The 16036-nt window shown below is 46.4% G+C and overlaps 1 protein-coding gene and 3 non-coding genes across 4 annotated transcripts; all 4 read right to left on the minus strand.

Annotated features, from left to right (window-relative positions):
* Positions 1-3229: 3229 nt before the first annotated feature.
* Positions 3230-3302, minus strand: trnar-acg (transfer RNA arginine (anticodon ACG)). Its single transcript has one exon. It is a non-coding gene; the product is annotated as a tRNA-Arg (tRNA).
* An 85-nt stretch (positions 3303-3387) lies between these two features.
* Positions 3388-3460, minus strand: trnav-uac (transfer RNA valine (anticodon UAC)). Its single transcript has one exon. It is a non-coding gene; the product is annotated as a tRNA-Val (tRNA).
* A 2866-nt stretch (positions 3461-6326) lies between these two features.
* Positions 6327-6399, minus strand: trnav-aac (transfer RNA valine (anticodon AAC)). Its single transcript has one exon. It is a non-coding gene; the product is annotated as a tRNA-Val (tRNA).
* A 4398-nt stretch (positions 6400-10797) lies between these two features.
* On the minus strand, positions 10798-11775 carry LOC140417881 (probable G-protein coupled receptor 139). The gene has a single exon (XM_072501313.1). The coding sequence runs from the start codon at positions 11773-11775 to the stop codon at positions 10798-10800; it is 978 nt and encodes a 325-aa protein (XP_072357414.1).
* Between the last annotated feature and the right edge of the window lie 4261 nt (positions 11776-16036).

The following is a 16036-nucleotide window of genomic DNA, read 5'->3' on the forward strand; positions in this document are numbered from 1 at the left end:
TCAGCAGCAAACGGCACAGCCATCAATCTGGATTATTCGCAATATAATAACTCTGAAGAAAGATGCAGTTTCAGACGATATCTGGCACTGCTGACAAGTCTGAACAGAACGGTTACCTCAATATAAGCGCCCTCAGTATGGAGGACGGGGCGGTCTATTACTGTGCAATGAGGCACAGCGTTGTATATAACATAACACGCCGTAGAAAAACATTAGCGAGTATTTACTGGACAGCCAAGCTTTATTTAGTGTCATTGCTTGCGGGAATAATTTCACGAAAGCAGTCAGGTCTATCTATTGCAGTTATATTGCTGTCTCTGTTCTTGTACAAGTCAACACAGAGACAGTTTGGTAAATCATAAGGCTCATCTCCATGCGGCGATTTCTACAGTAAATTTAAACATGGAAGACCCACGTACTAGCAGAGGTAGTGAAAACTATCTGATGTGGAGCTAATAATACCGACAATTATGGATAATATTTCCAAAACTTAAGGCAGCACGGTAGCCTTGTGGATAGCACAATTGCTTCACAGCTCCAGGGTCCCAGGTTCGATTCCAGCTTGGGTCACTGTCTGTGCGGAGTCTGCACATCCTCCCCGTGTGTGCGTGGGTTTCCTCCGGGTGCTCCGGTTTCCTCCCACAGTCCAAAGATGTGCGGGTTAGGTGGATTGGCCATGATAAATTGCCCTTAGTGTCCAAAATTGCCCTTAGTGTTGGGTGGGGTTACTGGGTTATGGGGATAGGGTGGCGGTGTTGACCTTGGGTAGGGTGCTCTTTCCAAGAGCCGGTGCAGACTCGATGGGCCGAATGGCCTCCTTCTGCACTGTAAATTCTATGAAATTCTATGAAATTAACTCAGGTGGACCAAACGCCACTGAGTCTCGGCCATCCCATCCTGTAATGAATCTAAAAATGTGAGAAAGTCTGAAATGCGCAATAACCATTTCAATAGAGCATCACAAAGCAAAACGATTATTATTTTCGTGCAGGACCATGTGACGTTTTGGTGTATAGTTTAGCCTTCAACAAAAATATAAATTTTTTGGTCGATGTTGATCGATGTTGACCATTTCTGCCCAATGATAAGGCGCCATCCAGGTTAGGGGCAGACTTCACCTGCTGAGAGACGGAGGGGCAGGTCCCAAGGTGAGTGCAACAACATCCCAGGGGCTATGTCGACTCCACCAGTTAAAAAAACCCTGAAGCGCCGCTGATGTGAATTTGTGCTGTCCCTACAGATCCTCACACTTGCTGCATTCACGCAGCTGTTGATCAATCTGCCCCGACAGCTCCTCCAAACACATCTTTTCATTCTTTGTTTCTTCCATTGCTCCAACAGAGAGCTGGCACAGACACGGCAGCCGGAATGGCCTCATTCTGTGGTGTAATCATTCTCTGATTCGATTCTAACCTCACCCTGTGGCCAGGAACACAAGGCCTTTTCTCATTTAATCTCTCCTGACTTGCGCATTATCAGAGCTCTTTCCTGTTGTTCTGTTTCCTCCCTCCGGGATTTCACTTGGTTAATACATCCTACATTTCTAACCTGTCCCAGTTTAAATGAAAGGTGATGGTGAAAGACGAGCTTTGTTGTCCTGTCGACAAATGCCGCCTGGCTCCCTGAGTTGTTCAAGTATTTTCCGCTTTCTCCGCAGATGTTAGATCGAATTTCGATGCCAATGACAGTCTGCTTAGGTTATTTTTGAGGGTCTCGTTGGTCTAGGAGTGTGATTCTCGCTTCGGGTGTCTCGGTGTCGAAATTTGCGAGAAATCCCGCCTTCAAATCTCGGATGAGCCCTTTGATGCTGTTTTCTGTTGGTCACGCGACATGTTTTCTTCATTTCTTTGCGGCGCAGACGGCGGGATTCATTCACATGGGGTTCGCTTTGAGAAGCTGAGCTCACACTGCAGGGAGCCAGTACGTTCCCGAGGAAATCGAGACATTTTCGAAAAGCTTGTCTATGTGTGGACATTCACTTATCTCTATTGACTAATTCCAGTGGATTCAGGCAGCTCTCTGTCAGTTTCATTTTATTCAGTTCAACAACATCAGACTGTGTAATCTCTCTTCCCCCTCCACCATCTGTTTCCATCAACTTATTTTCATTCCTTCCATTGCTCCCCTCCCCCCGCCCATAAAATCCTGCTTGAGCAATCTGATCCCTGTTGCCAATTGTTCTCTGACACAGTGCTTACTTTGTTCTCCCATTAACACATTGTGACCTCTTAATGCGCCATCAGCACCTTTCTTAGCCTTGATTAGCCTCATTTACATTTCCTTTTTCTTTCTGTCCGAGACATTTTCGTCATTTTCCACCGATTGCTGACCACTCTATTGAGGCCCAATAGGGCACACACCCCCGCCCATCCACAATAGGCTGAATCTGACCCCATTTCCAGTTCTCCAGCTTTGACAAAGAGTCACCCAGACGCGGAACGACAGCTGCCATCTCGCTCCACAGAGGCTGTCAGACTTGCTGAGATTGTCCAGTATTTTCTGTTTTTGTTTCAGAATGAAGCATCCGCAGTAAGTTGCATTTGTCGTTCATTTAGACATGTTTGAGATGGTGAATAAGTATGTTCATCTGCATTTGTAAATGCATGAAATTATGTTGTGGGTGTACTAGCTCCGAATATCCAAAATAGGAAGATCCTTTTCTTCTCATTGCCTGTCGAAAATTCAGTACTTGTGACTTAATGTGGAATTTATTTGAGTGGCTCATGAGAGACTAAACCTCATAATCCTCGAACATACGAGATCGGGGAACAAAAGTACTTTGTGCAAACATTCCTCACACAAAATGAGAAGCACTTGATGTTTCTACCCGGTATGGACCCGGGGACCTTTCGCATGTTAGGGGAATGTGCTAACCACTGCACTACCGAAACCGCTGGCGGTGCAGTAATCAATGGACTTGTGCAATGTTCAACCTCACTGTGTTGCCGCCTCTTCTCATGGTTCGGCTGAGATGCCATGTCACTTATTACAAGAAGACAGCCGTTTCTCTAAAACCGATGTCTCAACTTATAAACAATCAGGAATGGAACTTTACAGACCTGAAGATAAGTTATGTTTTGCTTGAAGTGGAAGTTAAATTGAGAAGGCAGGGCTTTCGTAAATAACCACAACCGATACGAGAATGGAAGATGTCCTGCTCACTTTGCTCTGCATCAAGAATCAGCTATCCCACCCACTGAGTTAAAGCGCAGGCCAAAATTCAGAAGTCCGAGCCAGCCAGGAGTCGAACCAGGAATCTCCTGATTCGTAGTCAGGCGCGTTATCCATTGCACCACTGGCCCATTCGAGTGCATGCATTTGGCTGTTCCTCGTTGATGAAGACCAGTTACGAGATAGTCTGCAACAGACTAAACCGGAAGTACGAGATGTTTCTGCCCGGTTTCGAACCGGGGACTTTTCGCGTGTAAGGCGAATGTGATAACCGCTACACCACAGAAACAGCTGGCAATTAACGGACGTGTACAATGTTCAACCTCACTGTGTTGCTGCCGATTCGCATGGCGAGGCTGAGAGTCCAGGCCAGGCCACTTGTTACAAGACGACAGCTGTTTATTAAAAAAAAACAGATGTTTCAACATATAAAACCATTAGATGTAGAAATTATATCGAACTGAACATAAGTTCTATTTTGCTTAGCTCGGTCTTAAATTTGTGCCCTGTGGTCTCGAGGTATGGTTCTCGTTTACGGATTTTTAATCAATGCGAGCGGTCTTGGGTTTAAATCCAGGACAAGCCCTTTACTCCAGGTCAGACATTATGAATTGTTTGCGAGGCTGACGGCGGGGTTGATTTACATTGGCCCACTCTGAAAAAGGTTTCTCAGGACTCGGGATGTTTACGTCGTTTCTCTCCCCACAGATGATGCTCGAGGGAGACAGTGTCTGAGCTGGAGTGCGTTTGGATAGAATTGATGCTCCAGATCTGCGTTAACTTCACAAGGACGTGACCCATCTAATCCACAGAGCCAAAGTGGAGAATTGAACTGACTGGAGAGCTGCATCTTAACGCTGACCTCCCGGACCTCGGCCTCCTGAAATGTTCCAAAGAAGCTCAACAAACACTCGAGGAACAGCTGCGCATCTTTCCACTGGGCTCAATACAGCTTTCACACTCAGAGTGTGTGCAACAGTCTCACACTGTAAATGCTGCCCCCATTCTGTGTGTACTTCCATCGCAGATTTGGGTTTGAATCTTGTTTCCACTTGTTCTTTGTATCCGGGCGGTAGTTGTTGAGAGCTGGCACAGACACAGCGGCTGGAATGGCCTCATACTGTGGTGTAATTATTCTCTCATTCGATGCTAACCTCACTCTGTGGCCAGGGAACCCTCGGGCTTTTCTCATTTAATCTCTCCTGACTTGCACCCTGTCAGAGCCCTTTCCTGTTGTTCTGTTTGCTCCCTCCGGGATTTCACTTGGTTAAAACGTCCGACATTTCTAACCGGTCCCGGCTTTAATGAAAGGTGACGGTGAAAGACGAGCTTTGTTCTCCTGTCGACAAATCCCGCCTGACTCGCTGAGTTGTTCCAGTATTTTCCGCAGATGTTAGATCGACTTTCGATGGCAATAACAGCGTGCTTCTGTTACTTTTCCAGGGCTCGTTGATCTAGGGGTATGATTCTCGCTTTGGGTGTCTCGGTTTCGAAAGTTGCGCGAGGTCACGGGTTTAAATCCCGGACGAGCCCTTTGATAAAGTTTTCTGTTGGTCAAGCGACATGTTTTCTTCATTTCTTTGCGGCGCATTCGGCGGGATTCATTAACATTGGGTTTCCTTTGAGAAGCTCAGCTCACACAGCAGGGAACCAACACGTTCCCGAGACAATCGAGACATTTTCTAAAAGCTTGTCTGGGATTAGACATTCACTTACCTCTATTGACTAATTCCAGTGGATTCAGGCAGCTCTCTGTCTGTTTCATTTTATTCAGTTCAACAACATCAGACTGTGTAATCTCTCTTCCCCCTCCACCATCTGTTTCCATCAACTTATTTTCATTCCTTCCATTGATATGTTTTACCCTCAGCATTGCCCCCCTCCCCCAGCCCATACCATCCTATATGAGCAATCTGATCCCTGTCGCGAATTGATCTCTGACACACTGCTTACTTTGTTCTGCTATTAACACATTCTGATCTCTTGAGGCGCCACTGTCAGCACCTTTGTTAGCCTTGATTAGCGTCATTTACATTCCATTTTTCATTCTGTCCGAGACATTGACGTCATTTTCCACCTATTGCTGACCACTCTATCGAGGCCCAATACGGGACCCCACCCCCGCCCATCCACAATAGTCTGAATCTGACCCCATTTCCAGTTCTCCAGCTTTGACAAAGAGTCACCCAGACCCGGAACGACAACTGCCACCTCGCTCCACGGAGGCTGTCAGACCTGCTGAGATTGTCCAGTATTTTCTGTTTTTGTTTCAGAATGAAGCATCCGCAGTAAGTTGCATTTGTCGTTCATTTAGACATGTTTGAGATGGTGAATAAGTATGTTCATCTGCATTTGTAAATGCATGAAATTCTGTTGTGGGTGTACTAGCTCCGAATATCCAAAATAGGAAGATCCTTTTCTTCTCATTGCCTGTCGAAAATTCAGTACTTGTGACTTAATGTGGAATTTATTTTAGTGGCTCATGACAGACTAAACCTCATAATCCTCGAACATACGAGAACGGGGAACAAAAGTACTTTGTGCAAACATTCCTCCCACAACATGAGAAGCACTTAATGTTTCTACCCGGTATGGACCCGGGACCTTTCGCATGTTAGGGGAATGTGCTAACCACGACATTACAGAAACCGTTGGCGGTGCAGTAATCAATGGACTTGTGCAATGTTCAACCTCACTGTGTTGCCGCCTCTTGTCATGGTTCGGCTGAGAGGTCATGTCACTTATTACATGAAGACAGCCGTTTCTTTAAAACCGATGTCTCAACTTATAAAACAATCAGGAATCAAACTTTACAGACCTAAAGATAAGTTATGTTTTGCTTGAAGTGGAAGTTAAATTGAGAAGGCAGGGCTTTCCTAAATAACCACAACCGAGACGAGAATTGAAGATGTTCTGCTCACTTTGCTCTGCATCAAGAATCAGCTGTCCCACACACTGAGTTTCAGCGCACACCAAAATTCAGAAGTCCGAGACATCCAGGAGTCGAACCTGGAATCGGCTAACTCGTAGTCAGACGCGTAAACCATTGGGCCACTGGCTCGTACGGATGAATGCATTTGGTTGTTCCTCGTTGATGAAGACCAGTTACGAGATTGAGGTAATATTCAGCAACAGACGAAACTAGAAGTACGAGATGTTTCTGCCTGGTTTCGAACCGGGGACTTTTCGCGTGTTAAGCGAATGTGATAACCACTACACTACAGAAACAGCTGGCGATCAACTGACGTGTACAATGTGCAACCTCACTGTGTTGCTGCAGATTCGCATGGTGAGGCTGAGGGGTCAGGTCACTTATTACAACACGACAGCTGTTTTTTTTTAAAAACAGATGTTTCAACATATAAAACCATGAGATGTAGAAATTATATCGATCTTGACATAAGTTATATTTTGCTTAAGCTCCGTTTTAAATTTGTGCTCTTTGGTCTCGAGGTATGGTTCTCGTTTAGGATTTTCAATCAATGCCCATGCGAGCGATCGTGGGTTTAAATCCAGGACAAGCCCTTTACTCCAGGTCTGACATTATGAATTGTTTGCGATGCTGACGGCGGGGTTGGTTTGCATTGGCCCACTCTGAAAAAGATTCCTCAGGTCTCGGGATGTTTATGTCGTTTCTCTCCCCACAGATGATGCTCGAGGGAGAGAGTGTCTGAGCTGGAGTGCGTTTGGATAGAATTGATGCTCGAAAAGATGCACACACATCTTTTGTTTCTTTGTTTGTTCCATTGCGCTAACAGAGAGCTGGCACGGACACAGCAACCCGAATGGCCTCATTCTGCGGTGTAATTATTCTCTGATTCGATGCTAACCTCAGCCTGTGGCCTCGGGCCCAAAGCCTTTTCTCATTTAATCTCTCCTGACTTGCACCCGGTCAGAGCCCTTTCCTGTTGTTCTGTTTGCTCCCTCCGGGATTTCACTTGGTTACAACGTCCGACATTTCTAACCTGTCCCGGTTTTAATGAAAGTTGATGGTGAAAGAAGAGCTTTGTTGTCCTGTCGACAAATGCCGCCTGACTCCCTGAGTTGTTCCAGTATTTTCCGCTTTCTCCTCAGATGTTAGATGGACTTTCGATGGCAATGACAGTATGCTTCCGTTGCTTGCGAGGGCTTAGTTGGTCTAGGAGTATGATTCCCGCTTTGGGTGTCTTGGTGTCAAAACTTGCGAGAGGTCCCGGGTTCAAATTCCGGACAAACCCATTGGTGAGGTTTTTTGTTGGTCAAGCGACATGTTTTCTTCATTTGTTTGCGGCGCAGACGGCGGGATTCATTCACATTGGGTTTGCTTTGAGAAGCTGAGCTCACGCTGCAGGGAATCAATACGTTCCCGAGAAAACGGGACATTTTCGAAAAGCTTGTCGTTGTGTGGACCGAATCCCTCAACAGGCCCAAAACCACCTTCGAGTACGGAAAGCCAAGTGCAACTGACAGTATTGCACAGAGTGCATCTGACAAGAAGCACAATAAGGAGGTGGAGGACAAATGGTAACGGTGTCAGGGAGGCGCAGCCAACCACACCTGCATGTTCTGGATATGCCCCATACTTGACGGATTTTGGGCAGCCTTCATTGAGGCAATGTCCAAGGTTGTGAGGGTGGACCCGTGCCCGCGGAATGGCAGTATTCGGGGTATCGAATCAGCCAATGCTATTCATGGGGAAAGGGGTCGACCCCCTTGCCTTTGCTTCCCTAATCGCCCACCGAGGAATCCTGTTCAGCTGACGATCAGCAGCATGACTCACGACAGCAGACTGGCTGGCAGACGTGTCGCAATTTCTCCACCTGGAGTAAATAAAATTTGCCATTTGAGGGTCGGAGGAGGGCTTGCAAAACGCGAGGAGAGAATTCACCACGCGTTCCAACACCGTTACGAAGCCAACAGCCAAAAGAGCGAGGGGAGGGTAAGTTTGTGTATGAACAAAGAACACAGAAAATTACAGCACAGGAACAGGCCCTTCGGCTTCTCACTCTGCAGTCTGTTTAGCACAGTGCTAAACCACTGGCTTTGAAAGCAGACGCAAGACAGCCAGCAGCATGGTTCTATTCCCGTACCAGCCTCCCCGAACAGGCGCCGGAATGTGGCGACTGGGGCTTTTCACAGTAACTTCATTTGATGCCGTCTTATGACAATAAGCGATTTTCATTTCATTCATTATCTAAACCTTTCGCCTATTTTCCAAGGATCGACTTCCCTCTGTTCCCCGCCCATTCATATATCTGTCCAGGTGCATCGTAAATGATGCTATCGTGCCCGCATCTACCACCTCCAGGCACCCACCACCCTCTGCATTAAAACCTTTCCAGGCACATCTCCCTTAAACATTTCCCCTCTCACCTAGAAATCGTGACCCCTTGTAATTGACACCCCCACTCTTGGAAAAAGCTTGTTGCTATCCACCCTGTCCATACCCCTCATAATTATGTAGACCTCAATCAGGTCCCCCCTCAACCTCCGTCTTTCCAACGAAAACAATCCTAATCTACCCAACGTTTCTTCATAGCTAGCACCCTCCATACCAGGCAACATCCTGGAGAACCTCCTCTGTACCCTCTCTAAAGCATCTACATCCTTCTGGTAATGTGTCGACCAGAACTGCACGCAGTATTCCAAATGTGGTCTAACCAAAGTCCTAAACAACTGTAACATGACCTGCCGACTCTTGTACTCAATACCCCTTCCGATGAAGGCAAGCATGCTGTCTGCCTCCTTGACCACTCTATCGACCTGCGTTGCCACCTTCAGGGTACAATGGACCTGAACTCCAAGATCAATTTTCCCCAGGACTCTTCCGTTGACCGGTCTTGAATTGAATCTTCCAAAATGCATCACTTCGCATTTGTCTGGATTGAACTCCATCTTCCATTTCTCTGCCCAACTCTCCAATCGATCTATATTTTGCTGTATTCTCTGACAGTCCCCCTCGCTATCTGCAACTCCACCAATCTTAGTATCATCTGCAAACTTGCTAATCAGACCACCTATACCTTCGTCCAGATCATTTATGTATATCACAAACAACAGTAGTCCGAGCACGGATTCCTGTGGAACACCACTAGTCACCTTTCTCCATTTTGAGACACTCCCTTCCACCACTACTCTCTGTCTCCTGTTGCCCAGCCAGTTCTTTATCCATCTAGCTAGTACACCCTGAACCCCATTCGACTTCGCTTTTTCCATTAACCTGCCATGGGAAACTTTATCAAACGCCTTACTGAAGTCCATGTATATGACATCTACAACCCTTCCCTCATCAATTACCTTGGTCACTTCCTCAAATAATTTTACTAAGTTTGTAAGACATGGCCTTCCCTGCACAAAACCATGCTGCCTATCACTGATAAGTCTATTTTCTTCCAAATGTGAATAGATCCTATCCCTCAGTATCTTCTCCAACAGTTTGCCTACCACTGACGTCAAGCTCACAGGTCTATAATTCCCTGGATTATCCCTGCTACCCTTCTTAAACAAAGGGACAACATTAGCAATTCTCCAGTCCTCCGGGACCTCACTCGTGCTCAAGGATTCTGCAAAGATAACTGTTAAGGCCCCAGTTATTTCGTCCCTCGCTTCCCTCAGTAACCTGGGATAGATCCCATCCGGACCTGGGGACTTGACCACCTTAATGCCTTTTAGAATACCCAAAACTTCCCCCTTCCATATGCCGACTTGACCTAGAGCATTTTAACATCCATCCCTAACCTCAACATCCGTCATGCCCCTCTCCTTGGTGAACACCGATGCAAAGTACTCATTAAGACTCTCACCCATTTCCTCTGACTACGCATAAATTCCCCCTTTTGTCTTTGAGTGGACCAATCCTTTCTCTAGTTACTCCCTTGCTCCTTATATACGAATAAAAGGCTTTGGGATTGGTCTGTGTGTGAGGGTTGGTGGGGGGGGGGGTGGCGACGGGACGGAACGAACGAGACAGCAGAGAACAGATAGGGAGGGGACGAGATTTGGAGGGAGGCTCGGGAGAGAGGAGGGGAGGCTGGAGCAACGCCAGAACGGATAATGGGGGCCGAGAGCAAGGCCACAAAGACCAGAACTCCTAAAGAAACACCGAAAACGAGACGAGGGGTGGGGGGCGGAGGGGGTGGGGGGGGGGTGATTGTAGGGGATCACGGCCAATCTACAAAGTGGGAGAAGAGCAGGCGAAGGGGAAAGAGCTGCATATATGTAAATAGATGACAATCGCCTATTGTATGATATCTGATCGAATAAAGTATCTTTAAACAACAAAAACGGGGGGCAGAGATGGTCAATGAGTGGGTGGGGTGGGTGTAAAGTTCTTGAATATTGTAATCGCTTCGCATACCCTTGTCTATTGTACAATGTATGAAATAAAAAACTGCAATAAAAACATTTTTAAAAAATTGTTACATCTGCCATTGAGCGTGCAGTAAATAAAAGTGGTTTGTTCGACCACTCTTTGCCTGCTATTTCATCTGTACCTCATGTTAATTCCGAATGCTGGAGTATACACTTTGTCTTGTAAATGGTTTATTTTGTTCAGGACCATGACATATTGTGGCTGCAACATCTTTGTAAACAAGCATGATTGCAGATTCTGCCTAAATCTGGATATATTAATAGTCCTTAACTTGATCATGAAGCACTGTTTAACCTAAAGCAACTCGTGATAATGGCGGAGGGAAAAGTGAGCAACTTCTTCAGCTCATTTCGGAACTTGGTCTGGGCTACTGCATAGGTGAAGGTGTTGTTGCAGGAACTGAGTAACTGAAGCATGTTGGTCGTTTCTTGAAAGATGAAGTGTGGGTCGTTGAAATCCAGACCGGTGAAGTACGCCTCAGCTGTAACCCGAACGTATAGGAAATGTCCAACATATGTGACCCAGAGGAGGAGGAAGCTGAGCGAGATGGCGAAGAGCAGGACAATCGACTTCTTGCGATTGGCTATCTCTGGATCTTCGTCACTCTCGGAGCCCTTCAGCCTTCTGCGGGCTCTGCTGGCCTCTACAATGTGACTTACAGTCAGGGCGTTGAGCAGCAGAATGAAGAAGAACGGGAGAAAGGGGGTTAATATGTGGTCGAGCCAGTCATAGGCTTGCCACGATGGGATAGTGTAATAGCTGGATTTAATATCACAAAACCAGGGCACCCCGTCCAATATGTACAGGGGCTGGTAGGTGAAGTAAAAGGGGACGTTCTTGACGTAGCTCAGGGTAATGGCCATTCCTATGACCAGCAGTGCGGTTTTCTCGGTGCAGTATCTGGTCTTCAGTTTCTGATAGCAGATGGAGACAAAACGGTCGAAGGTGAAGGCCATGGTCAGCCAGACTGAACCATTACGGGTCGCATACACGAGCACGGTGCTGACAGCGCATCCGGGGGTGATCGATAGGACACAGTATCTGAAGTAAATGCCACCAATCCGGTTCAAGATAACAGAGGTGACCATGACAAGGAAGTTAGTCACTGCTATCGCTACCAGGTAGTAGGTGATGCACCGAGACAGTCCGCACCGTCCTCGGGATACGATGATGATCGCCACCAAGTTGGCTGTAATAGAGAAAAGACAAGCGTCACTGAGCAGATTCCAAAAAACAGCTACTCCCTGGTCCATTCCGCTGCTGAATCCCTCCTGACCTGCCCATTTCGCACCTCCAGATTTCAATTAATCCAAAGGCATTACTACTTGATGCTAATCCAATGCTGGATTAAACGTTTGTCAATTCACAGAATATCGCAATCAGTCCCTGCAACAAACTCCGCTCTCCACTGGGCCCATTCCCGTGGCTGGCCATCCACTGAAGTTACAGACCATTTACAATATTCAATTCCTGTTTGACCGTGGGCTGAACTTCCAAACGCCCACATTCCCAAACCGACCAGAGGCCCGGACACTGCAAACTTCTACATTTCTCCACAGCCCATTGTATCGCCCGTCTGAAAGTCTGCCTTAGCTTAAGAGCTACTCAAACCCTTATTGACCACTTTCATTTATCTACACTCCCGATCATTGTAATAGTTTTTGTGTGTCCCCTCGTGTCTGCGTGGGTCTCCTCCGGGTGCTCCGGTTTCTTCCTACAGTCCAAAGATATGCAGGTTAGGTGGATTGGCCATGTTAAATTGCCCTTTAGTCTCCAGAAAGGTTGGGTGGGGCTACTGGGTTACGGGGATACGGTGGAGGTGTGGTCTTGGGTGGGGTGCTTTTTCAAATGCCGATGCAGACTCGATGGGCCGAATTCTGGCCTTCGGTCTCTGTCTGTGTGGAGTTTGTACTTTGCTCCCTGTGTCTGTGTGGTTTCCTCTGGGTGCCTCCCACAGCCCAAAGATATGCAGGTTAGGTGGATTGGCTATTCAAAATTGCCCCTTCGTGTCTAAAACAGGTGTGTAGGTTAGGTCAGGCTCAGGGGTTATTGGGAAAGCGCAGGGGACGGAGCCTGGGCGCAGTACACATTTCAGAGGTTGGTGCAAGTTCGAATGGCCTCCATTTGCACTGATTCTATGATTGCCTAATAACGCCTCTCTTTCAGCATTCTCCCGATTGTTTCAATTGCCTCATTGCCTTATTAGACTAGTCCCTCCCCATTCCTGAGCCACCCTGCAGCCCAATAACGATTTGTAGCAAATGGTTGCAATGCTTAACAATATAACGTCCGTGCAATGCTAACCATTATAACTCATATTTCTGCAGTCTAATAAACAGTTGTTCTATAAGTGTGACGGGTAATTTATTGACCATTTATTGTCCTGCTCTGTAATAAAAAATTAGTTGATGCACTCTAATATACCACAATGCAATAACGTTTTCAGCACGATCCTTAAAAGGAAGAGACAAGATTTCTGGAGATTCAGAAGAAAAACAAATATTATAATTGAGATTCCTCTCTTACCTGGGGCACCAATAATAGCGAGTGCTGGGTATTAAATGACATAAAATGGTCCATTCGCTGCTCCATGCATCGTCTTTCAGGAACCAATTGAATTATGCGAGGTGTACATACTCGCTCTGCAAGGCGTGCAAAGGGTCCCTCACTTATAACAATGAGAGTCTCCAGAGGGGCAATTAACTTCCAACATGCACTTTAGTTACAGATCGGTGAACAAACAAATTAAGAAACGAGTCCATGCCTTTCATTTGTTCCCTTAGGAAGGGGAGTGAATTCATTGCCAACTTGGCAGCACGGTAGCATTGTGGATAGCACAATTGCTTCACAGCTCCAGGGTCCCAGGTTCGATTCTGGCTTGGGTCACTGTCTGTGTGGAGTCTGCACATCCTTTCTGTGTGTGTGTGGGTTTCCTCCGGGTGCTCCGGTTTCATCCCACAGTCCAAAGACGAGCAGGTTAGGTGGATTGGCCATGATAAATTGCCCTTAGGGTCCAAAATTGCCCTTAGTGTTGGGTGGGGTTACTGGGTTATGGGGATAGGGTGGAGGTGTGGACCTTGGGTAGGGTGCTCTTTCCAAGAGCCGGTACAGACTCGATCGGCGGAATGGCTTCCTTCTGCACTGTAAATTCTATGGAACTGCTGGCTGCAGCTTCTGCGGTCCCTCCTAGCCCCAAGATAGTTCTCTGCATCTCCATCAATCAGAATTCCTCTTGTTAACTCTGAGCTGAAGTTTGGTCTCTGATAAAAATCTGCCTCTTTCAATCTCTGACATATTGTGCTTTTAGTTGACGGATACGTGGTTTGCGTATTTGTAAGTGTTCTGGTGTTTAGTGTTGCATTGATACACTAATATTGAAAGATATTTGCAACGAAAGAACTTGAAATAACTCATCGCTAACATGGGAGGGCGGATGAGGTCGAGCCGATCGCAGGCAAATGCTTTGTCCTAATAACCCATACATACTGAAAGTGCCTTAAAATGGTTCAGTATGAATTTAAAGTTTTAGTGAAGGAACAATTGATACCTGGCTGGTGGAATATCAATTCCGATATCATTGGGGCAAGTAATTATCGAGACATGACTCAGAAGCAATAGCACCAAGTGCAGTGAAAATGGAGGCACGATCCATAAAATCTAGAAATGAACATTTTTCGGACAGTGGGCTGTGGTGGCAAAATTACTGAATATATTTAAGAAGGAAATAGATTTCTGAACACTAAATGTGTCAAAGTGTATGGGGAATGTGCTGGGGTATAGTTTTAATAGAGAACTTTAGAAATGAAATGAAAATCGCTTATTGTCATAAGTCGGCTTCAATGAAGTTACTGTGAAAAGCACCTAGTCGCCACATTCCGGTGCCTGTTCGGGGAGACTGTTACAGGAATTGAACCGTGCTGCTGGCTTGCTTTGTCTGCTTTCAAAGCCAGCGATTTAGTCCTGTGCTAAACAGCCACATTGTGATCATGTTGGATGGAGGAACAGGCTCCAAGCGCCAAATGGCCTACTCCTACTACTATCTAAAATGTTTTGATATTTCGATAATGCACGGTTCTGTGTGGTATTACCTGAGATTGTACCTTGTAAACTACAGAGGCATTGTCTAGCTCAGTGCATCATTTCATTATAGTATAAAAGCAAATTACTGCGGATGCTGGAATCTGAAACAAAAGAGAAAATACTGGAAAATCTCACCAGGTTTGGCAGCACCTGTAGGGAGAGAAAAGAGCTAACGTTTCGAGTCCGATGACTCTTTGTCAAAGCTTTGACAGTCATTGGACTCGAAACGTTAGCTCTTTTCTCTCCATTCTGATTCTTCAGACCTGCTGAGATTTTCCAGCATTTACTCTTTTATTTCATTATAGTAGGTGCAGTATCAGTTACTGCTGCACACACCATGCCATTGCTCATATCGCACTTGATTTGGCCACTGTTTATACTACACTGTGTTATGTTGTTATTAATACTCCACGTGGGAGGCATGTTGGTGACAAGATCTAATGCAATATAAATGTACATATGGTCTCGTGGACTTTATTTTTAATTTTTCCAATTAAGTGGTAATTTAGCATGGCCAATTCACCTTTCCTGCACATGTTTGGATTGTGGGGGTCAGATCCACGCAGACATGGGGAGAATGTGCAAACTCTATACGGGCAGTGGCCCCGGCGGTTCGAACCCAGGTCCTCGGCGCCGTGAGGTAGCAGTGCTAACCACTGCGCCAGCGTGCCACTCTCGTGGAGTATCAATAACAACTGTCCCACCACGACACCCAGGTCTCGTTGCACTTCCCATTTTCCTAAACTTACTCCATTCAGCGAATAATCTGCCTTCTTGTTTTTGCCACCAAGGAGGGTAACCTCACATGTACAGTCCTTGAAGGTTGGCATGCAGGTACAACAGGCGACGAGGAAAGCCAATGGTATGCTGGCCATCAGATAGAGAAGGTTTGAGCATAGGAGATTGCATGGCTTTCTACAGTTATACGGAGCCTTGGTGAGGCCACACCTTGAGTATTGTGTGTAGTTTTAGTCTTCTAGTTTGAGGAAGGACATTCTTGCTTTTGAGGGTGTCCAGCGAAAGTTCACCAGACTAATTCCCGGGATGGCAAGACTGACAAATGAAGAAAGACTGGATCGGCTGGGCTTGTGCTCACTGGAGTTTAGAAGAATGAGAGGGGATCTCATAGAAACATGTACAATCCTGATGGGACTGCACGGGCTAGATGCGGGACGAATGTTCCCGATGTTGGGACTAGGGGGTCACAGCCTAAGAATAAAGAATGAGTCATTCAGGACTGAGACGAGGACGAACTTCTTCTCTTAGAGAGTTGTCAACTTGTGGAATTGCCGTTGGGGCCAGTTCGTTGGATATATTCAAGAGGGAACTGCTCGTGGCCCTTGCGGCTGAAGGGAGCAAGGGAATGGAGAGAAAGTGGGAGTGTGAGACGGAATTTGCATTATCAGCCATGACCATTTGAATGGTGATGCAGGC

Source organism: Scyliorhinus torazame, chromosome 5 (assembly GCF_047496885.1).
Source record: "Scyliorhinus torazame isolate Kashiwa2021f chromosome 5, sScyTor2.1, whole genome shotgun sequence".
In the NCBI taxonomy this organism is placed as follows: Eukaryota; Metazoa; Chordata; class Chondrichthyes; order Carcharhiniformes; family Scyliorhinidae; genus Scyliorhinus; species Scyliorhinus torazame.

Bases quoted from the DNA above. Each gene is read 5' to 3' on its own strand.
- LOC140417881 (XM_072501313.1), bottom strand. From the start codon at position 11,775: ATGGACCAGGGAGTAGCTGTTTTTTGGAATCTGCTCAGTGACGCTTGT.